This window comes from Pseudorca crassidens, chromosome 7 (assembly GCF_039906515.1).
Source record: "Pseudorca crassidens isolate mPseCra1 chromosome 7, mPseCra1.hap1, whole genome shotgun sequence".
NCBI lineage: Eukaryota > Metazoa > Chordata > Mammalia > Artiodactyla > Delphinidae > Pseudorca > Pseudorca crassidens.
Genome location: NC_090302.1, coordinates 100628903 through 100655776, shown reverse-complemented (window position 1 = coordinate 100655776; position 26874 = coordinate 100628903). Strand labels below are relative to the sequence as shown.

At 55.5% G+C, this 26874-nt stretch overlaps 1 protein-coding gene across 4 annotated transcripts in view; it reads left to right on the top strand.

Annotated features, from left to right (window-relative positions):
• PEBP4 (phosphatidylethanolamine binding protein 4) overlaps window positions 1–23437 on the top strand; it is a 239115-nt gene extending 215678 nt beyond the window's left edge. For 2 of the 4 annotated variants that reach the window (XM_067745151.1, XM_067745148.1), the window contains exon 7: window positions 10315–10592. In XM_067745151.1, coding sequence (XP_067601252.1) covers window positions 10315–10466 — 152 coding nt within the window. In that variant the 3' untranslated portion in view covers window positions 10467–10592. Of the gene's footprint in view, window positions 1–10314; window positions 10593–11208; window positions 11500–22511 lie in introns of those variants that run through there. The other 2 variants (XM_067745149.1, XM_067745150.1) reach the window with 2 other exon arrangements.
• Window positions 23438–26874: the final 3437 nt, after the last annotated feature.

Below are 26874 nucleotides of genomic sequence, written 5' to 3'. Positions count from 1 at the left end.
ATTTCTCCAAGTCCCTGGGTCCCTGTCTCATCATGAAGCCCCTTCCGCCAGTCCAAGCACTGTGATCTCCGGGGGCTGGAAACTAGCACCTCAGCCCACGATGCTTCCCCACACGTGTGGGAGTCGCATAAACTAGGGCAGTACCTCCGATCACCACGTTAAATGTCAGGGTCACAACAGTCCCCTGAAGGCGCCTCCGTAGGACCGAGTGCTCTCCGAGGGCGGGATGGAGGGGGAAGGAGCGTTAGGTGATGCCTGGAGGAGCAGTGAAAGGGGCAGAGGAGGAAAAGGGGCGTGTGCACCAGAGACCTTTTCCACCCCTGCCATGGCTCGTCCTCCTGAGCCATGGGTGCTTTTCCTATGATATCAACAGCAGGCAGGGAAGCTGGAGACCCATCGGGCCTGAAACTCATTATTAGTCCCTGTGGATCTTAGCCCAGACTATGGTTGGTTGTGCACTCCCATGGCCACCCCCCTTCCATCTACGTGAAAACTTAGGAACCGGACTTGCCCCTGGGCAGAGTCCCTTTGGCTTCCATGCTGTTTCGTTTGCTGCCAGAAATGGAGATGATAAAATTATTCTCACGGATGAAAGCTCTGGCCGGGGTTCCAGCCATACCACGTGACGCCTTCCACGCACCCCGTACTAAGGGCTTTGGAGAGAACACAATCCAGGGCACAGGGAAAGCTCCCTGCCTTCAAGAGACTTACGATCTCCTTTGGAAACACTTAAATAATGATGCAGAGCGGCGTATAATTAAGCACTTAATTGCGTTTCTGGCTGTACGGACAACTGGAGATCACGTGGACTTAGGGACAGTCCTGTCCCTTCCCAGGATCCCTTTCCCTCCAGGATGACACACCCTCTTCAGCCAGGAAGAGTGAAAGGTATTTTCCTGCAAGGTGAGGATATGTTGATTTCCAGTCTCTAGCTAGTGATTTGACTTTTAAGCAAGTCAGCTAATGTCTCTGGGCCTCAGGTTCCTCCTCTAGAAAATGAGGGGTTGGATCTAGATGATCTACAAATCCACATGATCCTGAGGCTACCTGGAGGAGGCCGGGCGTGGGCCAGGAGGAGAGTGAAGGAAAAAGGGAGCTCTGGGCTGGGGAAACTGCAGAGGCAAAGATTGTTTTAAAAAGTGAGAAGGAGGCCCCCTGTGATGGTTATGAAAGGAGAAAGTGGGAGAAGGCTGTGGAGGATCTCAGAAGCTCGGCACAGCTGTGACTTTGGTGGGTGCCCTGGAGAGCTGCTGGAGATTGCTCGCGGGAGAAGTAACATGCAAAAGCCACTCTTTAGAGATGACGGCGCTGGAGTGGTAGGCAGGATGGACCAGAGCAAGAGGACAGGAGGCCTCCAGAGGCCTAGAGACGTGTGGTGTGGATGAACCCAAGGGGCGACTGTAACAGCAGAAGCAGCCTATGCGCAATGGCGGAATTCCAAAGGCCTTGGCGGTCTCTGAAGCACCTGCACGGTGCTGGGGGGTCTCCAGCTGCGCCAGGCTGGACCAGCACTCAGGAGGCCAGGATGAGGAGCCCTGAAAAGAAATGTGGACTCTGGGGCTTACTTTGATCTAGTTTCCTTTTTTTTTTTTTTTTTTTGCGGTACGCGGGCCTCTCACTGTTGTGGCCCCTCCTGTTGCGGAGCACAGGCTCCGGACGCGCAGGCTCAGCGGCCATGGCTCACGGGCCCAGCCGCTCCGCGGCATGTGGGATCTTCCCGGACCGGGGCACGAACCCGTGTCTCCTGCATCGGCAGGCGGACTCTCAACCACTGTGCCACCAGGGAAGCCCTGATCTAGTTTTCTTTCCATGGAGGGAGGTGGGGAGTCCCAGGGTATGCGTGCCATAGCCAGCCTTGGTTAGGTGAGCCCTGGATGAACGAGCAGGAACGACGTCCGGAGGCTGCAGGCAAGAGGTCAGTATGCAGGAGCCCAGCTAGAAGGGCACCCATGGAGGGTGGTTAACTTGACCCAGTCCTGCGGGGTTGCCTCTCTCTCTGGGACTTAGTCGTGTATGACAAGTTTAGGATGAGAAGGGAACATGAGATTATTCTCATTGAACTTGTATGACTGTGTTGGGGGTCGGGGTGGGGGAGGTGGAATTGCTCAGAACCGGGGACTGAAACCCTCTCCCGGATTCCTCTTTGTCCTGTGACCCCAGGATGACATACAAGGGGTCAGCAAATGGAAGATCTTGACATTCAAACTCTCACCATGTGACCTTGGACAAGCCACCTCACATCTCTGGGCCTCAATTTCTCCATCATCAAGACTAGGGGTTGGACTACTTGGTCTACCAGTGAATGACCCTGAACAGATTTGCTCCCAGCTCACCGAGCTCTCCCACCTTCGAGTTCTGCCAGACAAATTAGGGTGTGACTCACCCTACCAACCCCACACGCTTTTGAGTAGAGGTCTTCGATCAGATACGGGGCCACCGGGACCACAGCAGGGACGTTGGAAGCGGATTTGGAGCCACCTCGCTCCTAGTTTATAAAATCCTGCCTTTCAAATCCACAGCTCCTTCCTCCCCGTTCCGTTTTTCCCACCGCGCTTGGCATGGTTCACCAATGCCCTCTGCGTTCATTCAGATGACGCTAAGTGTCAAGTATGAGGCCCCGTTCTAGGCGCTATGGGTACAGAAATACATCCCTGCTGCCGTGGATGTATGGAGTCACCTGGTGGAGCTCTGCAGATACTAGGAGCTCACAGAGAGAGTGGAGGGAGATAGTCACATAGCTTAAGCATGACCGCATCCCAAATGGGGGAGAACGCTGAAGCCGACAGAACCTGAACTGGTGCCCTCTGACAAGGGCTGGCCCAGTTTCACTATTTGTCCCTAAGGCGACACTTCACCTTCCCAAATTTGGAGCTGTGGCATTACCTCGGGCCTGTAATACACTGGACTTGCACCCTCGACCTCCAAGTTAACTCCCCTCCCCCACGCCCAATCCCCCTGCTCCCGCCCTCCACACCCAAAGCCTAGAATAAGGCCTCTGGGCTCATCTGGGATTCACGATGTTTTCTCTACACATCTTCCTCACAGCAGCCTTGGATTTGTCCTCCAGACTTCCAGGTTCTAGAGGAACCAGCCGAATGCTTTGAGGGGCCATGTCTGAAGAGGGTCCACACTCACTGCGTTGGTTCACACCCTTCCGAACCACACGCTGCCAGGATGCCCACTGACTCCTGCTTCTTCATTCACGTCAACCTGCCCACCTTCTCACTCAACAGTTGATTTGCTTCTGCCGGCCGACCCGGGCAGAACGTTTTCCCCCTTCCCCCAAACCGGGACCGCCTTCCCACCTTCAGGACACCAGTCCGTGGCGCCTTTCAAACCTACGCCACAGGGCCACCTTCTCTCAGTCGGCGACCCTACCCTGCCCTCTCCTGCTCCTCTCACAGGCTCACAAAACACCCTGTTGTACGCCCTCAGTTACCTGCTTTTCTCTCTTCTGTATTTCTTTACATTTTTCTCTTGCCTGGGTCCTACTTCCACCATGAGACCAGAGAGATTCCTGGAGGGAAGAGCTCACCTCTATCTTTTCTTTTGTTGCTTTTAGTATTTATTTTTTTATTTTTATTTTTTTGGGCTGTGTCGAGTGTTAGTTGTGGCACAGGGAATCTTTCATCGCGGCACGCAGGCTCTTCGTTGCGGTGCGGGGCTTCTCTCTAGTTGTGGCACACGGGCTCCCTGACCAGGGATCGAACCCGTGTCCCCTGCACTGGAAGGCAGATTCGTTACCACTGGACTACCAGGGAAGTCCCCGAGCTCACCTCTGGTCTTACGTTCCCTTTTTTGCCACCTGTTTCTGGGCTCAGCCCACTGTGGACTTTATTTTTTATTTTTTTAAAAGATTTTTTTGATGCGGACCATTTTTAAAGTCTTTATTGAATTTGTTACAATATTGCTTCTGTTTTGTTTTCTGGTTTTTTGGCCCCGAGGCACATGGGATCTTAGCTCCCCGACCAGGGATCGAACCTGCACCCCCTGCACTAGAAGGCGATGTCTTAACCACTGAACTGCCAGGGAAGTCCCCACTGTGGACTTTGAATCAATAAGTGTTTGTATAGGGGACACACCCACGTGTGCCCATTCAAACACACACACACACACACACACACACACACACACACACACACACGGATCTGCACATTCTCACATGCCACATTCACAAACACACCTCACGGTCAAGTTCCTTTAACACCTGCGTAGGCAGCCGCTTCTGTGAGCACCGTGCCCACAAATGACGATTTCGGTGTCCACACCCTCCCTGTCCCAACGCCGAGCCAGCGGGGCCGCGCACGCCCAGCCTCTCCGCCAGCCTGCCCTGCCCCTCCCGGACCTGCCCCTTGCCCGACCGTGTGGGGTGGGCAGCACAGCGGCCACTGTTCCCCAGGGCAAAGGAGGAGACCGGAGCCCAGAACAGTGAGTGGCTTGGCTGACCGAGGGTCTGCAGTTAATAGCAGGTTCACTTCCTTCTGCTTTCCGGGGCAAAAGGCTCTTTGCAGCCGTTTCACCCACATTCCCTCTCCCCCAACCCCGACCACCAGATTTCTGGGCCCTGGTGTGGGGACGGAGAGGGAGCAAAGCTGTCCCGCTGCCTTGGGTGGCCTCAGCGACACACCCACACACCCCTCCCCTGGAGGAGGGCTGTAGCCCAGCGCCGCATGGGGACCACGAGTCCCGGGAGCTGTGGCCTGTGCCGTGCCTCACCTCAGCGCCTCGCCCAGGGAGATCACGAGCCCGCGTCACGCTCCTCAAGGGTGAGCCAGGGGAATCCCCTCCATGCCACAACTCAATCCAGAAGCCTGTCGAAGGCTGTGAGTGAGCCCAGAACCGTGCCGCAGAGCCAGGGGAGCCAACAGGCCACGCCAGGCTCGGTCTCGCCTCCATAGGCTGGCCTCGGGGACCTGTAGAGGGACTGCTCCTTGCAGAATGGGATGGGGGAGCGGGGGCGGGCAGAGGAGGGTCCCTGGGCTCCGGACCAGGCAGCGAGAATCTGCTCCCCAGCACCACAGGCAGCTGAACTGAACAGCTTCTGGGCGAGCCACCCACCCACAGGGGTCAGAGAGGAGGGACAGGCGGAGACTTGCCACGCAGTGGGCTTGAAGTCCTGCTTGTGGCGTCTAAAGGCCTGCGGGGCACCGTGGGTGACTGAGATAAGGGGCGCCGTGGGGAAATGTTTGAAAGCACGGGCCGAGGGCGTGAAGGCAGCCGAGCTCCAAGCAGCGTCAACAGTAGGAGGCAGCACGCGGAGCGACCAAGGCTGGGAGGAAATCCACCAGGCCTGGTGGCAGTGAGGAGAGGCACAGTGCAGGCCAAGCAGCAGGGAAGGGGGCCCCGCCTGGAGACCAGCCCAACCCAAACGCACACAACACACACAGACACAAACACATGCAGCCCACTGCCGAACAGCCCCTCTCCCGCCCCCCATGACCTCCCATGGTGGTTCACCTGGCCAGGCCCCAGGAGCCCCCCGGGGCCCAGCCCCTGAGTCACCGTGTGGGCTTGTGTCAGGCAGCCCTCTTCTGCCTCCGAAGCGCCCCACCCACCTGGCAGAGCGGGTAGGACTGGGGGCCTGGCAGCGGCCCAGATGGGGGCAGCTGTCAGACAGGCGCCCTGGCTAGGAACCGCCTGCCATCTCCACAGGCCCCAGGCAGCCCTCTTCCAGAACATGCCCCAGTCGATCCCAACATCAACTGCCCAAATCTGTATTGAACAGGTCATCGGGAAACCACAGAAAATCCCCAAATTTCACCCGCAACTCCAGCCAGCCGTCACCACCACCAAATGCTGGAATTGATAACTGGGGGCGAAATGGACCGTTTCGAGTCTCCACTCTTCTCGCTCCCTTCCCCACCCCTGCCCCCAGCCACAGGGCGGAGGGAGGAGGCCTGGGTGATCCACTTACTGGATAGTTAGGAATGGCACTTCCGCTCTCCAGCTCTCCTGGGTTCTCCTCTCCAGAGGAGCCGGAGGTAACCCCTCCCCACCTCGGAAAATCCCCCTGGCATCCCCCCGCCAACCTCACTCCCGCCAAAGTCAAAGTGGTCCCCTCGGCCCCAAGCCTCTCGAGCCAGCGGGATCAGCCCCTCAGCAAATAGCCTCCAGAAGTAATTGGATGTGATGGAACGAGGGCTTTTCAGCTCCTGAGTGGAAGTCTCTGGATGTCATTTAATGGCACAAAAAATAAAAGGCTCGGGCCTCCCGCCCACCACCGCCAGGACATCATTAATCTCAGCAGAAAGGCATCAGCACTCCCATCACCGCAGCCAGCCCCACGAAGCGTCAGACAAATTACAGACCTGAGCCGGGCGCTCAGCGGGACGCTTATTAGGCTGGTGTTCCGTTTTTATCTTTTCTTCAGGGCCACTGTCCCCTGCCAGGAAGCACTTGTGTCCCTGCACAGGGGGAGGGCAGGGGGAGGGCAGGGAGAGGCCAGGGAAGAGCCTGGCTGCCTTGGTTAGACGCAACTCCCGGCCTGGGGTGACAGGGCGGCCCCAGGCCAGGCGCCGGGCACCGTGAGTCCCAGCAGAGGCTGAGGGGACCCATCCGAAGGCTTAGAACCCACCCCTTGTTCCCAGCTCACCCAAATGGGGGCCTCCCTCCCAGTGAGAGGGGGACGCTTGAGGGCCCACTGAGGACCAGATGACAAGTCAGGTGGGAGCAAGGACACAAGGGAACGCTGTCCTGTGCTGTTGGAAGTCTTAAGAGTAGGACTGCTGGAGAGACTCCAGGACCACTGCTGGGTCAGGACCTCGTCTGCCAGGGTTGCACGCTGTGCTGCTGGCTGAGGCCACCCTGCGAAGGCCTAGCTTCTTATTAGTCCATTGTTAATTGTCCTATATTATAAACTCGTAGAGGGCAGGAGTGGCGCCTGGATAAAGCCACCCTCCCCCATGCCTGGCAGACCCCGGAAGCAGCTGTCAGTGTTGGGGGGCCTGGATCCCAGGGTCTGAGATTTCCCTCCAGCTCAGAGCTTCTGAATTCTAGCCCAGGTGCTGTCTACCCAGCTCTCCCGAATCCTGGGGTGGCTGGGGGTTGCTAGACTGGGTGTAGCATCCCCTTCTCAGTCTCTTGGATGCCTCTTAACCCTGATAGGCCCAATGGGAGTGGTCCAGCCCGTGTGATGAGCCACTCCCAAGCAGTGGTAAGCCAGCCCCACAGATCTGGGAGGCCGGGGGTGAAGAGATGAACTGTTCAGGAGCTGTCCCAGGGCCATTCCCGAGCATTCCAGCCTTGCAGTCCTCAGGACTCAAACTCAGAGGATGAGTCTCTATGAAGCCTCCCTCCCAGTTGTTGATGACAGGGGTCATTCACCCCCTCCCAGTGTCTCGTAGAGATTGGGCTCAGAACACCCACTCCCCACGGCTTTAGATGAGGTGACCTAACTTCCCCTGCTCCCCGCCTCCGGGCCCAGGTCTGGAACATCTCTAACCTCTAACATCTTCCCCATCAGTACCGGCCAGTAAGTGAGCAAATGGCCTCTGCGTATGGCTTAGCTGGATGGAAGCAGCACCCCCTAGGGTTGTGCAGGGACCCACCTGCACATCATATGCGGTAACCCTGCCCTGAAGAGCCCAGGCCTCTGTGTTCCAGCCACTGGCTCAGGAGACACCCTCCTCCTTCCTCCCTGTGGCCGGAGGCCTCCTGCCACAGAGGCCTTTGAAGTGTACTCACCACTCCTGCCCTCATCCCAGGAAGAGCCCATCCAGGGTGGGTCCAGGGTACAAGGGGAGTGGCCCGAGCACAGGCAGCAGCGCCGCCCTCTTCCTGCATGGCAGCAGACCCCTGCAGCTCAGAGACCCGGGCAGTGCCGTACAGGATGGGGCTTTCCACAGAAAGCGGCGACCGCAAAAGCCACAGCCTCCAAACTCCTCGTCTCTCCCCACACAGCCCTGAGGGCCTGACTCACCCCTCTTCCTTCTAGAACTTGCACAGGGTCAGTTCCTCTTGCCCTCTGTGGCAGGAAACGGAGGTGTAAGGAGTCACGGCCAAGCCAGGGGAGGAGGCCGCGGAGGCTAGCAGCCAGGCGGCACTTGGGCCCCGTCTCCCGAGCGATGGGGCGGGCTTGCGGAGCTGCCCAAGGACCCCAGCGTTGTTGGAAATGGGACCCGGAAGCAGCTGCAAGGCCCCCCGGGCACTCCTAGCTCAATCAAGAGAGCAGACTGCTGGGAGAGGGGAGCAAGGTCTCCCTGGGTGCAGGGGATTTCTTTCCGTCAACTTGCTCTGATCTCGTGATGAGTTTCAATTCCCTCCCTGCCACCAGGTTCCTTCCTGCCCTGCTCCGTGGGGAAGACCCCCTTGTCCCCGTGCCCGCCATGCGCCAGTTCACCCATGACCTTTTCCCTGGTATGCAGGCACACACACACGCACATATACAAGCATGCACACACACACACGCACATGCACACACACACACACACACTTTCCCAGGGTCGTGTTACTACAATTCTTTTCCAGTCCGCTGGGTGCCCTGGGTGCAAAGGCCACAGCCAGGCGAGTACCTGCTCCCTCCTTTCTCCCTCCCTCCCTCCATCCCATTCTAATGGAAAATCACCAGCATTGGGTCCTACAGCCCAGCAGCAGCCCATCCCATGCAGCCCTTCCCCCAAGAGAACTCCCGAAGCACCTATTTTCTAGGCCCTCAAAGGCCCAATTTGAATGCACAACCACATTCACAATTACAGCCAGATAAGACCTGAGGGAACCCGTAGAGGTCCTCTCCCCCATCCGTGCCCCTGAGAAGCTTCCGCACCGGAACCTGGTCTTGTTTCCCAAACCCTGGGCCTCAGGCACCCTCAGCACCACCATCCCATCTGTGCACTAGGAATAAATATAGTCTCCCCTTGTGAGGATTAAGTGAATATGTGTGGAGTTCCTAGAACTGTGCCTGGCACATAGGAAGCACTATATCCATGTTATTGCTATTATTATTATTATTATTATCATTGTTTTGTTTCTTTGGTTTAAAAATTGTCCTCTCCTTGAGACCATCTTTGAAATGCAAACAGCTGGGGGTGTGGGAGGGTGGCAGGTAGAGGGGATTTGCCTTCTTCATTGCTAAAAATGGAGGTGGGTGTAGACCAAGGACCACAGGTGGGTAAAGGGGCGGCTCAGGGAGGAATCTAGGCTGCCAGCCCCTCACTTCCTGCTCTCCGTGTGTTAGAGATTACTGTTCTCCATTGGTTCAGGCTATATCAGCCGCTGTCTAGCTCTACTCCAGGCAGGCTCTACCCCTAGTACTCCCTCCAGCCAGGGAAGGCTGCTAGATTTTAGGGGGAAAAAACCCAGGGGGCGGGCAGTGATGGTGATAAATAAATAAATAAATACAGGATGTCCAATTCAATTTGCTAGTATAAGTATGGCCCAGGCAATATGTGGGACATACTTACACTAACAGAGTATTTGTTGCTCCTCTGAAATTCAAGTTGAACTGGGCAACCTGTATTTTACCTGCCAACCATCCACCGAGGGTGCCTGAGGCCCAGGGTTTGGGAAACAGGAGCATGGGAATGTGCCTCTGACCGCCTCCCTCAGCCTCTCCCCCGTGCCTGGGGCCTCGCTCGCCTTGCCCTGCTGCTAGGCCTGTTCACACTTGTCCCAGAAGATGCACCTCCCCCTATGCCCCTGTGTTCTCTTCCCCCGAGGAGGCCCCCTCTGACCTGGGCACCCACTGGACTTCCCCAGGGTCCAGGCCGGGAATGTCTCGCCCACACTCCGCTCCCCTCCAGGATCCAGGTCTTCAGGGCAGGGAGAAGCAGCCTGGCCCTATGCCCTGCCTCTCACCTCTGCCACAGCCAGGGAAGGAACCCTGTCGCACAAGGTCTCCTGGGACTCCGGGGGAGGTGGCCGGGCCTCTGGGGAGGAGATTGGAAGAACGGCATAGACGCTTCTGCCAAGCTCAGCCCCGGCAACTGGGCTGACCAGGTATGAAGAAAAGAAGCATTCAGGCCTCAGTCAGGAGAGCCTGCAGGAAAAGAGGGGTGGCTGGAGAAAATGGGCAGCCAACCTGACTGGGCATTTCCTTTCTGCGTACGAGTGAGAAGGCAGAGTTCTGCCAAATAAAGTCCTGGAGAAACTGACCAAAGGCCATCCCTGTTGTCCTCCAGGAAGCGTCCTTCCCAGACGCTGCTAACATCCAGAGACTGCCCCTGCAGCCAGGAGCCAGAGGGCACCCCTCAGACCGATGGCCACGGCCGCCTCCTCCTCTCTCTGCTCCCCACAGCTGGCCTCCCTCTCAGGCCTCTTCCAGCTCTGAAGTCCACGGTTCTCTCTCACTACTTCCCTGTGGTCTGTTTGTCCTTCCAGGCTCTTGGAATATGGACAGATTTCTGAGCCGCTTCCACCTGGGCGAACCTGAAGCCAGCACCCAGTTCATGACCCAGAATTACCAGGACACGCTGCATCACCAGGCTCCGGGAGGAAGCAGTGAGCCCAAGGACAAACCCGAACCGAGATAACGGCCCACCAGACCTCAGGCTTCACGTTGCAGGTGTGTGCACAGTACTCACCACCCGTGGTCTGTGTATAGAACCCACTCCGGCTATGAAACCCTTTCTCTTCCGAATAAAAAAAAAAAAAAATCATCCAGGGCTTAATGGTTGGATGTTCTGTTTCCAAACCTGTCCTCCTTCTAAAACCAAGAGGAGGAAATCAATTGATGTTCAGCACTGGGGCCTGGAGCATTCCTGTAAATGCAAGTGGTGGGGTGGCAGGGGAAGTGGGGTGGGAAGGATGGACAGGCGGGCGGGGGGGATCTCTAGCCCTGAACGATCACTGAGGCACCGTGTGACCTTGAGCAAGTCACTTATCCTCTCTAAAATTCTGCTTCCTCAGGTGTGAAATTGAGGAAGAAGAGGCAGGGGGTGGTTGGTTTATCACCATGGTCCTTTCCAGCTCTGACATTCATTTAACAAACATTGTCAGCACCTGGTGTGTGCCTGACCTCCTGCCAGGTGCTGGGGTGACATGTATGACCAGGGCAGGCCCAACAGGAGGCTTGCTTCTTGGAGCTTCCAGACTACTACAGGAGGGCAAACTTTATCAGATGACCACAAGCAAATTCCAGCAAATGTGGCAAGTGTTCTAAGGTGTAAAGGCGACGCGCTTTGTGATGGGGGGTGGGGGGTGGTAAAGCTCAAAAAGCCCTCTTCTTGGGCTTCCCTGGTGGCGCAGGGGTTAAGAATCCGCCTGCCAATACAGGGGACACGCGTTCGAGCCCTGGTCTGGGAAGATCCCACATGCCGCGGAGCAACTAAGCCCGTGCACCACAACTACTGAGCCTGCGCTCTAGAGCCCGCGAGCCACAACTACTGAAGCCCCTGCGCCTAGAGCCCGTGCTCCACAACAAGAGAAGCCACAGCAATGAGAAGCCCGCTCGCCACAACTAGAGAAAGCCCGCACGCAGCAACGAAGACCCAGGGCAGCCAAAAATAAATAAATAAAAAATAAAAATAAATAAAAGAAAACTGCCTGCTGACTTAAAAAACAAAAGCTCTCTTCTTCCTGAGGAAGTGATGTTTAACTTCAAGGCTGAGAAGTGGGGTAGGGGTGAATGATGAGTGGGGACAGGGGGCAAAGAGGAGAAATGACACCTCCAAGCCCCTGTGGCTGATGGGGGCAATGAAAGGCCAAAATCATGGCCACCTGGACAGATAGACAGACAAGAACAAGCCAGGCCTTGCAGCCATGTTCACGTTTTGGACTCTACCCTGAAAGCGCTGGGGAATTGTGGAATGATAAGTAGACTGGAGGGGAGAGGGGGCGTCATCTGACTTATGCTTTTAGAAAGCTGTGAAGAAACACCTTGGTGTCTGCAAGGAAGGGATTTTCAGCGTCCTGACTGCCCCTGGACGTTCTCTGAAGGTCTCTTGGCTTTCCCACCCAAAACCCCCTTAGAGGCACCTCTCTGCTACGGTCTCATTCATAGGCTAAACTCCCCTACCCTCAACTCCAGTCCCCTCAGCCCCACCCCTACCCCCTCAACAAGCCCCTCTGCTCAGTTTCCCTCCGAGAGTTAATTACTCCCCACCTCCTTGGCTAGAAAACAGCAAGACGGGTGACTCATGCATGCAAAGTGCCTGAGATCCCCAGATGAAAGGGGCAGGCCGCACCTGGGCCCAGGGTTATTACCTTCCTAGAGGCATGCCCCGCATTAGCTGGAAGGCAAGGGGCCCAGGCCAACCCCTCAGCCCAGCCCAGCACACTCTTGACTAGTGGGAAGATTTTAGTGACGGGCATCTGAAGAACACCAGGAGGTGGGAGATGGAGTTTGTGATGGGAGGGGATTGGATGGTGCAGCCGCCCCCCTACTGCCCCACACCGATAGATTCAGCTCCCCGCCCAGGTGATGGACAGCAAGCTCTTATGCTACAGAAGGGCCTTTGATGCCAGTCCAGGCAGCAGGAGCTCCCTACTCCCTTCTACGCCACCAGGCAGGCTTGTCGGCAGAGCTACAAGAAGAAGCAAAGGCAGTGTCCCTTTGCAGTGTCATGGAAGGCAGCCCCGGAAGGGACTCTCTGAGTGTGTGTGAACCTCCCTCTCTCCGGGCCCTTCTCCCCTCAGCACCCACCCCACCGGGCCCGGAGTGTAATTGGCAGCTCCGGTCGGTGCCCAAGGCCAGCATAAATAGCAGGTCAGCTTCCTAGAGCAGCCCCAAATCGAGACACATCCTCCTCTCTTCTGCTTTTAATTCCTTGTGGCTAGCATGTTTATTTTGGGTGAGGAAAAAAAATCGGATGTTTATCCTTCGAGGAAATTATCGGCTTGCTTTCCTTCCCTTTCCCCCCTCCTTCCTTTCTTTTCCCCTGGTGTTTTGGGCTTTTAGTTCAGCTGCCAGAGAGACCCCCACCCTCCTGGCCTCCAAACTTGAAAAAAGAGCAAAACTAGCCCAGGCTCTAGGCTGAAGCCAGCCCTGTCAGACGTCCCTGGAAGCCACAGAGAAGGAGTTCCCAGTGGCCGGGAGGGGAAGCCTGGAGGCCAGGAGACCTTGGGGAAGCCCCCTTAGTCAGCTGTCTGCCTGCAGAAGGCTTTGGGCCTCGTGCCCCTTTTCTTTCGCTGCCTCCTCCAGGAAGAAACAAAATGAGCATGTGGATTGCTTCGAGACAGCTGACAAAGCAGCTAAGAAAGGGAGTGTCAGTGACCCCTTTACAGGGATGAAGAGAATTGGTAGAATTATCGTCGTCATCATCATTATCACATACCATTTGTTGCGTGCTATCTGCACACCAGGCACCATGCCAAATGCCTGACATGTGGCATCTCAGTTAGTGCCTTCCTGCCCAGCTTTACAGCCTACCGGGGCCTTCATGCCTATTCTCTCATCCGATTGTCACAACTATCGAATAACGTAGGTGTCATGATTCTCATCTTACAGATGAGGAAACTGACATTCCGATAAATTAATCTTAAGATAAGATAAGAACCTAATCCCTGTTCTGTAACTAGTAATGGTAGAATCTGGTGTTAACTCAAGCCTTCCCACTCTCAGTACTCACAGGTAAAGGGTACTCTAATTTTGCTCTCTGGGTTACATAAAATAAAGGCCAGACATTCTATTTATTCAGAAGCCAGGTAGGCCAAGAAGGAAGGCTGGAGGTTCCAAAAGAACTGAAAGGGAGTCTCCCCCACGTGTCTTCCCTGAACCCAGCTTCAGCTATTCTAGACCAAGTACAATTTGTGGGGAGGGCCAGCCCCTGGACACTCACAGCAATGGCCTGGCCCAGCTCAAGGCCATTACCACCCAACTCAACCTGCTCAAGGCAAATACCCCAACAGTTTACCACCCTCAATCCCCTCTCCCTCCCAGAACCTTACCTGTGTAATAACTGCTAAAAAAGAGATGGAAAAGGATATATAGGAAGACTTCCCAGTGATGATGATGGTGATGGTGATGATGATGAAGATGATGATGGTGGTGGTGGTGGTGGTGGTGGTGATGATGAAGATGATGGTGGTGGTGGTGGTGATGGTGATGGTGATGATGGTGGTGGTGATGGTGATGATGATGATGATGATGATGGTGATGATGGTGGTGGTGATGGTGATGATGATGATGATGGTGATGATGGTGGTAGTGATGGTGATGATGATGATGGTGGTGGTGGTGGTGGTGATGATGATGATGATGGTGGTGGTGGTGGTGGTGATGATGGTGGCGGTGGTGGTGGTGATGGTGATGATGGTGGTGGTGGTGGTGGTGATGGTGATGATGATGGTGCTGGTGGTTATGATGGTGGTGGTGGTGGTGATGGTGAAGATGATGGTGATGATGATGATGGTGATGGTGATGGTGGTGATGGTGGTAGTGATGGTGATGATGATGATGATGGTGGTGGTGGTGGTGATGATGATGGTGGCGGTGGTGGTGGTGATGGTGATGATGGTGGTGGTGGTGGTGGTGATGATGAAGATGATGATGGTGATGGTGGTGGTGGTGATGGTGATGGTGATGATGGTGGTGGTGATGGTGATGATGATGATGATGGTGATGATGGTGATGATGATGATGATGATGGTGATGGTGATGATGATGGTGGTGATGGTGGTAGTGATGGTGATGATGATGATGATGGTGGTGGTGGTGGTGATGATGGTGGTGATGATGGTGATGGTGGGTTCAAGCGTTAGGGCTGAGCACCCATAGGATAAGAAGAAAGCTGGCTAGATGCACGAGGTGGTAAATTTTTTTTTAATTTATTTAAATAATTAATTTATTTTTGGCTGCATTGGGTCTTCGTTGCTGCATGCGGGCTTTCTCTACTTGCAGTGAGCAGGGGGCTACTCTTTGTTGCAGAGCACGGGCTCTAGGCATGCGGGCTTCAGTAGTTGTGGCACAGGGGCTTAGTTGCTCCGCGGCATGTGGGATCCTCCCGGACCAGGGATCAAACCCGTGTCCCCTGCATTGACAGGCAGATTCTTAACCATTGCACCACGAGGGAAGTCCCAAGAGGTGCTAAAATTTGAAAAGCACAACTTTTCTTACTTAGCACACCTAAGATCACAGAGTCTCTACCACTCGATAGCTCTTTGACTTCAGGCAACTTACTCAACTGTTCTGGACCTGTGTTTCAACTGCAAAAACAAAACAGCATAATGGGAGGGAAATGTAAATAAGTGCCTTCCTTAAAGGTCTGTTGCAACGGTTAGATGAGATGGCATGGAAGGCACCCGGCACAGTGCCTGGTGGGCAGGCTGTTCGGTACCTGTGTGTTTTCCTCTCCTTCCCTGCCTGCACCTCACCTGCTCTGCTCCCCATCTCGGCTGGAGCAAGCAGTGAGGCCGAGGGTAATGGGAGCACTCACCCTCCCCAGACAAGAGTCCTTCCCAAGAGACCCATCCAAGCGTCAGCAGCCCCAGGGAAAGGGCCACCTGGCAAGGGAGCCTCTAGCCCCAGCCCAGCATGCCCCTCCCAAGCTCAGCAAAAAACTGGGTGGCTTGGATCAGGAAAGACAACCCAGTTCCCTAGCAACTAACAAGCACTTCCCTGTAAAGACAAAGACCCTTCACTCAGAATGCCCCCTTCCCCCCCTCCTCTCCAGGTATCTGATCTGTTTTCAGGAGTGGGGCTCGGGGCTGCCCACTACCCCCAGGAGGTCTGAGGGCCTTTAGCCCCACCCTCCCGGCTGTCCTGATATTACCTGCAATTACCCCATAGCACCTTTCATCCTGGCACTAATTAACTTTCCCATTACCCCCGGGAGCTGCTGGGAGACACGCGAGGTGCACATACACACACACGCACACACATACACACCTGCATGCACACACATACACAAATCCCCATAGTTCCCCTGCAGAGACCCCCACTCCATTTTAGAGACCAGGAAACTAAGGTTAGAGAAAGAAGAAAATTCCTTGAGGGTTCTCATCCTCCTCCTGGGTACTTGGAAGCAGAAATAGGAGCTGAAGAGGCTGGCTTGGGGAGAGGAGGGGACAGGGTCCCTGGCAGTCCTTGGGGGATGAGGGACCAGGAAGGAGAAAAACCCTTGGAAAGGGCAGATGAAAACCATGCCAGGACTGAGGTCTTGGGTCTGAGTACCACCTTGGTACCACCAAATGCAAGCCATCTCGCTTAACCCAGAGAGGGCATTTCAGAGAGAAAAAAAGGAAATATTTCAGTCGAAAAGTCGAAAGGAAGAGAAACAGTCAGAAAGAGAAGGAAATAGGAAAGAAGGACACGGTCAGCTCGTCTGATGTAGCTGAAAGAACCACTGACCAGGAGTCAAGACCTGATTTTAGCACCAGGGCTACCATTCACTGCTGTGTGACCCTGGGCATGTCAGCTGCCGTCTCTGGGCCTCAGATTTCTCATCTATAAAATAGTTTGGGATGGGTGCTCTCAGAGGCCCCCTCCAGCTGAATGTTCTACAGTTCTATATGGCTATTTGGGGGCATGGTAGAGAAACCATTCAGGGATCCTAGCAGAGGGAGGACGGAGGGGCACATGGGCACTCAGGCACAGAGGGTAGAAATATGACTCGAGAACCTCCTGACCCGCCCTGAATGAGGGCAGGACACAGAAGCGCCCTCTTTATTCCTCAGGAGCTGGAGTCCGCCCCACTGGCATAAGTCAGCTGTGCAGGAAGCAGAGGGCTCAAAGGAGAGAGGCTGAGCCTGTCAGAAAGGCAGGTGTAGCAGGGCCCTAGTGCAACTTTCATTTCCAGTCTCGTGAAGTAAGCAGACAGTGGGCTCAGGGGGCTTCCTTTAGGGCCTGGGCAGCAGAGCGAGCCTAGGTAGTGCCCGAAAGGAGTCCAAACACCTCCACCCACACCCACGCTCACACACAGCCACACAAACTCAGACATCCCATGCTCACACTCACATACTCACACACTTGCGCATTCACTCACACACACATAGACACAGCTGGACGTGTATACTCAAGCCACCACAAAGGCAATAGATTCTTTCTCTCCTTGCTGTGGCTGTGAAGCCAGCGCCCAGTCAGCCCTTCCCCAGTATTGATGGAGGCTCAGCTGAGGCTAAGAATTGAAAGGGCTACAAAAGAGACCTAGAAGGTCTCTACTCACCCCCACCTCCCCGGGGAGGAAGCTGAATTCGCCCATGAGAACGCTGGTCACCCCTGTCCAGAGCTCGCCTGGCTTCCTTCCCTCATACCCCAAGAACCAGACCCTGCCGGTCCACACGTATACAAACGTGTGCACGCACACTTACACACACCTCTGCTATACACATCCTGCACACATACTGTAAATACACCAGCCCACACAAAATCACACGGTGTACGCACCCGCTAGACACTGCAGGGTTTCACCTCTGCCAGGCTCTTTCTAGACATCCATGCAAGCTGCATGGGTGTGTGTTGTCCAGCCCAGGCAGTGGCAAACGTCGGATTTGCATGCACACACAGTGTCCACGGATGCACGCCCACTTCATTCACAACCCACAGCACACCGGCCTGCCAGTGACACGGGCACACCATCCTTTCGATTAAACTGAGGACCAGACCAGCCCTAACCCCACAACTCTCACTTTGCAGACTCCTGATGCAGCAAGTGCATTTGTGGCGGCGGCGGTGGAGGTTGTGTGTGTGTGTGTGTGTGTGTACGTGCGTGCGCGTGTGCGCAGTACATGCAGTTTGGGGAGTGTTGGAGAGGGTTGAGGAGGAGGTTCTGGCAGAGGATGGGAAGCAGGCCTTCCCCTGAAGTCCACAAGGAAGGCACTCAGACACACCCTCCTCCCAGCAGCCCTACCTCTGGGCTCTCGCCTGCTGCCAGGCCAGGGAAAGGAGAAGCTAAAAATGTGGCCAGTCTGACTTGCTAAATTGGTCTTCGGTGGAGAAGGGGAAACGCGTCAGTTCCCTGGGGAAGTGGCCGAGCCCAGGGTGGCCACAGGCCCCTGGGCTTCTACTCCGATGGAAAAAAAAGTTGCTCAAATAGATCTGACGCTTTGTTTTCGAACCCAAAATACCCTGTGGCGGCTGCCGGAAGTGTGACCGCGGGAGGGAAGTGGGGCAAGAGGGAAGGTTAGCTCGAGTTTCCACTGCAGCAACTTTTTCTTTCATTTGGGGTCTAGAAAGCTCTCCTGCCCATCCAGGAGAGGGTTTGTGTGAGAGGCAGTGCAGCTCTGGGATTCGGGGCTGGGGTAGCCACAGCCACAGTCACCCTTGGCCCACTGACACCTCCTCCCCAGAGGCCTCTGAAGAGTCCTCAGGCACTGTCAGAGTTTTCTCTCAGGCCACCTGGTGGCAGGCAGGAAAGCCTGTCTAGGGAAGAGGGGCTGTTCCAGGGGCAAGGGGCCAAGTCACAGGTGACTTTGCCTTCAGAGACCCGACTTTCCTCAGTGAACTGTGATGTAATTTTTTTGACAAAGATCTTATTTACATAAAAATTTTCAAAGAGCATCCAATAAATTAGCTGGACTGACAGCACAGACCCACATCTTCTGATTCAGTACTTTAGTCAGTGGCACTAACGCTAGCTCCAAACGCAAGGATCGGGGAAGAATGACTACATACAACAGGATCTCAACGTGCACATCCCATCACTCTCTCTCCCCTTATCCTCATTTCTTTTTTCTCATAGCACTTACCACCACCTCGTAGGTATCTTCTTATTGCCCACCCTCACCCCGAACCCTCATTAGGTCTTGAGTCTCCCCACAGGCTCTTTTTGTCACAGCTGTATTTCCAGTGCCAGACACATGGTAGGTGCACAAGTGATAACTGTCAAATGTTAAAGACGATCAGGTGCAGGGACAGTCAGCAAACAGTTCTCTTGCCTCATGAGGACTTGTTAATTCAAAAATGCTGAGTCCTGCGATACCCCAGACATTCGCGCTAGGTGGGGATGGGGTGGGTTGAGAGGAGGCCGTATCGTGGGAATACGATGCAAAATCAGAAGTGGCTCCTGCCCTTCTAGAACTTGGGGCAGGAGGATGGGAGGCAGGCATCCATCAAAGGATTACACAGATAAATGTAAAAAGGTAGGTAGGACCACGGCAAACTAGGAGTGGTGTTTGGTACATCACCTGGACCAGGGGTATGAGAGGAAAGCCTTTTCTGGTTGGGTGGCGACTGAACTGAAGGAAGAATGCCCTCAGGGACATCGTGGTCCAGAGAAAAGTCACGCTAGATGCAGGATGGTGTTGGGGCCGCGCAGATGGTTCGAACTGGTGGCCGGGGAGGCGGAGCGGCGCCGCCCGCGGCCTGGGGCCTGCGGACCCCGGCTGCAGTTAGAGGCGGCTGCGCGCCCTCGGTCCCTGGGTGATATTTACGGACTCTTAAATGACGGCAGGGTAATCACCTTAATGAAAAACTCCCTCAGGGCGATGAGGAAACCGGGAGGCATTTCGGAGGCGACGGTGACTCAGGCTGAGTATGCCGCGCGCGGCCTGGCCACTGGACACGAAGGACTAGCGAGTCCCCTCCCCTGCTCCGCGCGCCCCTCCAGCGCCGCCTCCGGAGGGCGGGGAGCCGAGGCCCCGGCAGGCTCTCCGTCGGCCAAGCCACGGGCAAAACCGATCGCCCACTGCCACGGTCGCCAGGCCCGCGGCTGAGACTCCTTTCTCTGCTCCGGTGCGGGTCTCCGGCGCCCCTCCCCACTCACGACCTCGGCTCTCCAGCTGCCTGGCTTTGGGAGGGGGCTGCGCTCTGGAGTGCTCACGGCACCCCTGCAGACGCCGGGCTCTGCTGGCCTTTGCATCCACTCTCCTAACGGCCCTTCCTCCGCCAGTGCCTCAGTTTCCCCAACTGAGCACCAACAGCTCAAGATTCTCCACACCACCTCCACCCTGCCCCCGGGTGGCGGGAGTATTAATTACAGCTTGTTCCTGAATTTGAAGATGAAAAATGCCAAGGATCATTGCCACTCAATGAACAGGGCTATTACCACTTAAGTTTATGCCTGATGAGTCCTACCCCACCCCCAATTTGGGGTCCATGTTGCCTTGGACTCCCCGAGTCCTGCTTTCTCCTGGAGCTCACACCTGGAGTTAGCCCCTTTCCTGCTCCTGAGTCCCGAACCGGACCTGGTAGAGCGTCTGGCACATTCATTCTCCCACAAATACTGATGGAGCCACTATCCCACTACCCACTATCCCCTCCACAAGCCAGGTTCTAGCTGCGGATACAGCAGTGCAGGTCCAGACCCAGGCCATTGCCTTCCTGGAGCCTACATTCTGGTAGATGCCCAAATGTCTGCTGTCATCTTGCAGATCCAGCCTCAGTGCTATCTCCCTTCTCTCCCTCTAGGATTCCTCACTCACCCACAAGCAAGCCATAATCAGGCCAGAGAAGTCCTGGAAGGACAGTGCTAATGGGCTCTAGGTAGTTTCAGAGATGAAAATAAATAAATAAATAAATTTAACGTGAAAATGAGGGGGGAAAGCACAGCTCCTTACACTGAATACCTCCTGCCCTTGTCTCCCCCTTCCCTCTCCTCTTCATACCTCCCCTCCTCACTTATGGGTCTTAGCCCATCCTCAAGGCCTCGATCAACACCACCCCTCCCAATCAGGCTTTCGCCTGTCCCTGAACATGTCCTCTTGCAAGTCCTTCCCCCTCTGAACTTCCTGCCTGCACTTCCTTTCAGAACCGATCATGTCTTGTGTGTGATGGCTTCTACCTCAGCCTCATTCCTCACTTCCCTTTAAATCACCTGCCCCCTGACAGACCGCAGGATCCCAGCCTCAAGTCTGATTCCCTCCACAGGAAGTGCGCCCTGGATGTTTGTCTCATTGAAACAAGAGAGCTAAGTCCCAGACCCAGGAGCCTCCCCCTCCACCCCAGTGGGGAATGAATTTTGGTGGACAAGGGGCCCCCCCATCCTGTATACTGGGCGCTGGGTGGTAGAAATGCAAGGACAAAGTGGGAAGGTCGCCGTCTATCCTGCGCTCCTCAAATCAGCCATGTTTCAGAATCACCCATGTGGACCCTTGAATCAACAACCTCTTATGGAGCACCTGCTGGGGACAGGCAGTGGGAGTGCTGGGAAGACTGAGGAATGAGGCTCAGTCCCTGTCCCCAGGGAGCTCGGATACCATCTCTTGTCATCCAGTAACTTTCTTGACGATTTGGGGCCAAATAATTCTGAATAGCCCAAATAATTCTGCAAAAAGAGAAAGAAGGGGGGAGAGAGAGAAATCTATCATGTCCCTTCTCCTTTGCCCATCTGCCCTGAGCCCTGGCAGAAAAGCTCATGCCATCAGTCAGGCTGATGGGCAGACTTCCATTGGGTTCCAGCTGGCCTGTATTGTTCAGCCCTCAGAGTGATGGGATGGGCCGAGGGCAGTGTTTGTTAGTTCTTCACTCCAGTGGCTGTAAAGAGTGTCATTTTCTAGCAGAGCTATGGCACAACAGAAGTCAGGAAGCCCTGCCTAGGCCATCTGGTGAAAGAGGATGCTGACAGCACTGAGGACCTCGAATTAGGGGCCCCGAAGAGTCATTAACTGCTTTTCCCCACATCCCAGGTTTTTGGACTGCATAGAACAGCAAAGAAGAAGCCAGAGGTCGGCCCCCAACTGCTCACCTTGGTGGACGAGGCGAAGGGCCCACTTGTTTCAGGCTGAGGAGGGCCCTGAGACTGGGAGTTAAGAGACACAAGATCTAGAGAGACCACAGCTCTCTCTGACTCCCCAAAGGTTTTCCTTCCAGGGCAGGGAGGAGAGGAACCTGCCAGCCTCTTGGATCCTCGAGCTGTCCCATGGGTGAAGCCTGTAGCCAGCAGGAGGCTGGCTGCGTGGGGAGCAGTGGGGGCAAATCCTCTCTCCTCTCTGCTCTCACCTCTCTCTCCCTCCTTTTCTCTCTCTCACTCCCTCTTTGCTCCCCCTGACTGCCTCCCCAATGGCCCCCCACACTCACACCTTTTCTGGTTCATTTCAGATGACAAAGTTCCTCTTTCCAAAAAGCCTCTTCCCCCAAGAGTCTTTTCTGCAGAGACACCATCCCTCCCAGCTGAGAAGGGGCTGTCCCACAGTGGGCCCCAGGGGCCATGACAGGCCCCCTGAGCACATGACTCCACTTACCCTCCAGGCACCGCTGAACTAAGACAGCAAAGTTCCCATTACAAGCCCTCATGCCCTGACCCATCCCTTCTCCTCCTCAAGGGTCCCAGGAGCCCAAACTTGACTGGGAACACTAACACGTCTCCTCCCAACCTTTTCCGCAATAGAATCCAAAATTCATGGATCAAAGGAGCTGGGAGGAATTTAGTGGTAGGTTATCCACTCCAGCCCCACCAGAAGCCCAGGAACCAGAGGGTGGCCCAAAGTTACACAGATAATTAATGGTGGAACCCAGAAGTCCTGATTCCCAGGCCAGGGCCTGTTCTTCCCATTTACCCATACAGCACACTTTTTCCAAGTCTTGCCTTCTATCTAAGACCTGCCTTCTCTCCCTGCCCCAGCCCAGCCCAGCCCTGAGCTCTCAACCTCTGGACCCCCATGGCAGTTACTCACTGCCTTGGACTTGCGTCTGAGGAGGGGTCTCCACCTCACCGGCCAACAAACGTTACTTTGTAACAAGACTTTCTCCCTTTGGTCACCAGGTTCTCCCTGAAATTGCTTGAAGAGTAATCCAAAACACCCGGATTCAACATGATTCTAATGAGTTCGTTGGAATGTAGGCACAAGCAGATGTTTCAAATGGAAGTGTGTGACTGGCTTGGCGAGGAGCCTGTGACCTCTGTGACAACCTAGGGCAGTGGGACCTTTGCTCAGAGTGGCACAGATGCTACTCCACCTACCAGGAGCCCTGGCAGAAATGCTGCTCCTCCCTGACGTCCCTGTGAGCTGTACCCCCTCCCCTCCCCTGGGCAGGGGCTCCTCCCCTACCTTGCATGCTGGGTCCCAGGGGTGCTGGGAAGCAGGTCCAGCTAGTCTTTCTTCTATTCATTGCCTTCTGCACAGTTTTTATACCTCTCCTTCCTCTTACCCACACCTGCCGTCTCCTTTCTTTTCCCTAACAGCCAGAATGGGGACAAAGGCTGAAATTAAGAGCGGCAGCTTTGGAGTCACAAGGCCGTGAGTTCAAATCTCAGCTCAGCCACTTCCTGGCCAAGGGTCCTCCAACTAACTACTCAGACTCTTTCCAACACCTTAGATCTTTCATTTAAAACAAACAAACATGGCTTCCCTAGTGGCGCAGTGGTTAAAAGTCCGCCTCCCAATGCGGGGGACACGGGTTCAAGCCCTGGTCCGGAAAGATCCCACATGCCGCGGAGCAACTAAGCCTGTGCGCCACAACTACTGAGCCTGTGCTCTAGAGCCCGCGAGCCACAACTACTGAGCCCTCGTGCCACATCTACTGAAGTCCGCACACCAAGAGCCTGTGCTCCGCAAAAAGAGAAGCCACCGCAGTGAGAAGCCCGCGCACCGCAACCAAGAGTAGCCCCTGCTCACCGCAGCAAGAGACAGCCCGTGTGCAGCAACAAAGACCCAACACAGCCAAAAATAAATAAATAAATTTTTAAAATTTTTTTTAAATTAAAAAAAAAACGATTGGGAGGCAGCCTTAAAAGCTTCCTCACAGGATTGTTGTAAAAAATGAAGAAGATATATCGCCACAGGCCCCAATCTTTTGTGGGTCCAGAAGGTCAGCGAGCCCAAAGCCTCCAGCAGTCCCCAAACAATGCTCTAAACTGGGACCACCCCCCCCCAAAGTCGTCGTGGCTGTCAAGTTCCTTCCGCGAGCTTCTAGGCCAAACCCACCTCACCTCAGAGTTGTCTGTCATTACCGAAGGAATGGCAATGACCTCTAGAATGCCAGGGAGAGCTGGCCAGAGAGATTCCACCAACGACCTGTCCGTCTCCTGGGGGACACCCAAAATGGAAAGCAACTGAAAGCCCTCGAGGGAGCTATCATTCGGGAGCAATCCCACCAGGGTGGGCCCTCTACATGGGTGCTTGGTGTGACTTGAACCCCAGATGCTCTCTGCACCCCAAAACTCCTACTCCTTGTCACTGGGCCTCACATCCCACCATTAGACCTCAGCCCACCAGCATATATGAGTTCCTACCATTTTCCAGGCACCATGCTTAATGGTAGGCTTAATCCCTTTAGGTTATATATGACCCTCTTCTAAGCATTTTCTGTTAAAAAGGCAAATACCCGCTGAGATGGGTAATGCATTAAGTCGTCAGCACCCCAGTTTGAACTAATTGGGGGCTTCTTGCTTGTAAGACAGCAGAGAAGGACTGGATATCTTTAGCAAAAGGGAGCTCAAGTTCAGAGGGCAGAGGTGACTACGGAGCAAGACAGAGCACCAACCTGGTCTTTTTCTGTGGTGGGTTTGTAGGGCAAGTCCCCTCCTTCCTCTACCCTTTCACCAAGACAAACACACCCATTGCCCCCAGAGGTAAGCAGCGGGGGGCTGGGCAGCCTTAGCTCTGCTGCAGAGGGGCGGGGCCTGCCCTTCACCATCTCCAGGGTAAGGACGCCCTGAACCAGTGCCTACTCACTCTCCAACAAGTCCGGGGCCTGCAGTTCAGGTAATCTCACCCGAGCCCACCAGTAAAAGTGAGACCTCACCCTTAGCCCCTGTTCAGGAGGGAGAGAGGAAAGAAAGAGGGAGGGAAGGAAAAAAACTTTTTTCTAGGCTGAATTCAAGACTTGGCCAGCAGAAGGGAGAATGCTGTTAGTCTGCAAGGGGCCACTCCAAACCCCCCACCCCTACTCTATACCCAGGGTTGTCCCCACCCGCCACGGAACCTTGCCCTCCATCTGCCACCATCATCCAGGTTGACAGGGGACGCCTGTGCGGGCTGCAACCCGACCAGCAACCAGGCAGTGAGAACCTATGCTTGTAGAGGCAGGCCTTCCCCAGCATGGCTCCTTCCAGGGCAGAGGAGGGGAGGAAGGGCACCTGAGTCCCCCACCCCACCTTGGAGCCATAGCCACCCTCCATAAAAAGTCTAGAAGGATGCTCCAGAGTGTTAAAGAGCAACTGAGTGACTTCTTGGTTTCCTACTTTATGTCACCACCAGCTATTGAGGGCCCTCTGTTCTCGCACAGTGGGGACAATTCCTTCACCATCTCTGCGATGACATAGTGCCCAGCAGGTACCCGGCACACAAATAGGACTTCCTGTATATGATCACACTGATATGGGATGCAGTGTCATACCTGGCCCTTTTTACTCCCTATACCAACCGCACTCACTCCTAAGACACACAAGGGGAAAAAGGGCTTTTCAGTCACATGGTAGGGTTGGGGAAAATATAGTTTACAAATAATGATTGCCATTTACTGAGTGCTGGCTAGGGGTCTGGCAAAAGTGCTCCATGAGGATTATCAAAGGGATAGGTACTATTATTATCCCAATTTACAGACAAGAAAACTGAGGCCAAGAAAGAGATTCAGACATTTGCCCAACATCACACTGAAGTTTGAATGAATACTTGTTTGAATTGAAGGCTCCCGTTCTAGGTCATGGACAAGTAGGAAGGAGGGGCAGACATCTTGCCCAAAAAGACTCCTATCCATTCTCACCAACAGGCATAAAGGCTTGGAGCAGGCCTGCAAAACCCTGTTACTTGTTCTGCTTGGATGCAACAGGTCCAGCTCTCCTAAAAGTGTTTGCAGGTCATCTCTGGAATGGCTACACTCCTCCATGGTCTTTGGGGCCCTGGAAGCTTTCAAGGATCCGAAATGCTCCCACTGCCTCTGCCTTTCCTAATGTAGGCCCCTATCAAACAGGACTGGGGCTTGCAGCTCCTCCATCTCCTCCTCTCCGGGAAGAGGTCTCAACAGGTGGGAGGGGGGTGCATCACGGTAGGGTCCTCCAGAGTTGAGCTGGGCGGCCGGGAGGGCTCTCACTTCCTCCCCGCCACCCCCGCAGGCTGAGCTGTGCCTCGCGCTGGGAAACATGGGCACTGCAGTCACTACTGGGGCCTGCGGCTCGCCTAAAGGCCGCGGACCTCGCGGCGTCTCTTGGTCCTGGGCCGGAACCCGCAGAGACCCTCCGGGTGCACTCGCAGCAGGAAGCACCGCGGAGAGCCCAGGACTGGGACTGGAGCGGCCGAAGCTCTCTGGTGGCCGCGGCTCCCCGCCTCTCCCCGCCTCCCCCCAGCTGCCAAGCTCCAAGGCCAGAGGCCAGAGCCGCTGGCTAATTTTTCACGCCCCCCAGACCGCCTCCCTAGGTGACGCTACAGCCTGTGCGGTTCCTTTAAAGGCTGCGGGTTCCGTTCTTCTTTCCTTTTCCACTGGATGCCAAAATATGCAAATCCGGGGACCGGAATCAGCAGCCAAATAGAGAAGGAGAAGGGGCGCGGCCGGCGCGTCACCGGATCCGCTCCTTGTATGGCTCTTCCCGGCTTGGCCCGCCGCCCCGCGACCCTCCCTGCAGCCGCCAGGGCCCCTCCCGCGCCCAGCCTGGCTCACACTGCCGCCCACGCCCCCGGGCCGGCCAATCGCCCCCCCTTGGGAGGGAGCCGGGGGCGGGAGGCGCTGCATGCCCTGATTCCGGCCGGAGCTGGGGACCGCTGCAGAGCGCTCCCTCCCCGCGCCGCGCGGGCGGAGGAGAGCCCAGGGGCGCAGAGCCTCCGCGGTATAGGTGTGGGTAGCCTGGCGGGAGCGGCAGCAGGGGCGGGGGAGAGGGGGCCCGCGGCAGCGGGAATCCCTCCTTTCCTAAGAACCAGAGGAGATCCGGGGGAGGCCGGGCCCTCCCACCCCTAGTTCTCCACCGAGTGAAGTGGAGGGGAGGAGAGAGAGGTTGTCATCCACCCCCACGACGATGTGCAGCTCGGGAGTTCCTCCCACACGTCCCCGGCCCGCGTGGCCCTCCCACGGAGTGAGGCCCGGGGATCCTCTCCTCCTCCTTGTCAGTACTCCCACTCCCCCTGAGAAATGCATGTTCCCCCAACCCCGACTCCCCAGCGAGGAACGCGGGATCCACCGCGCCCACACGGCCA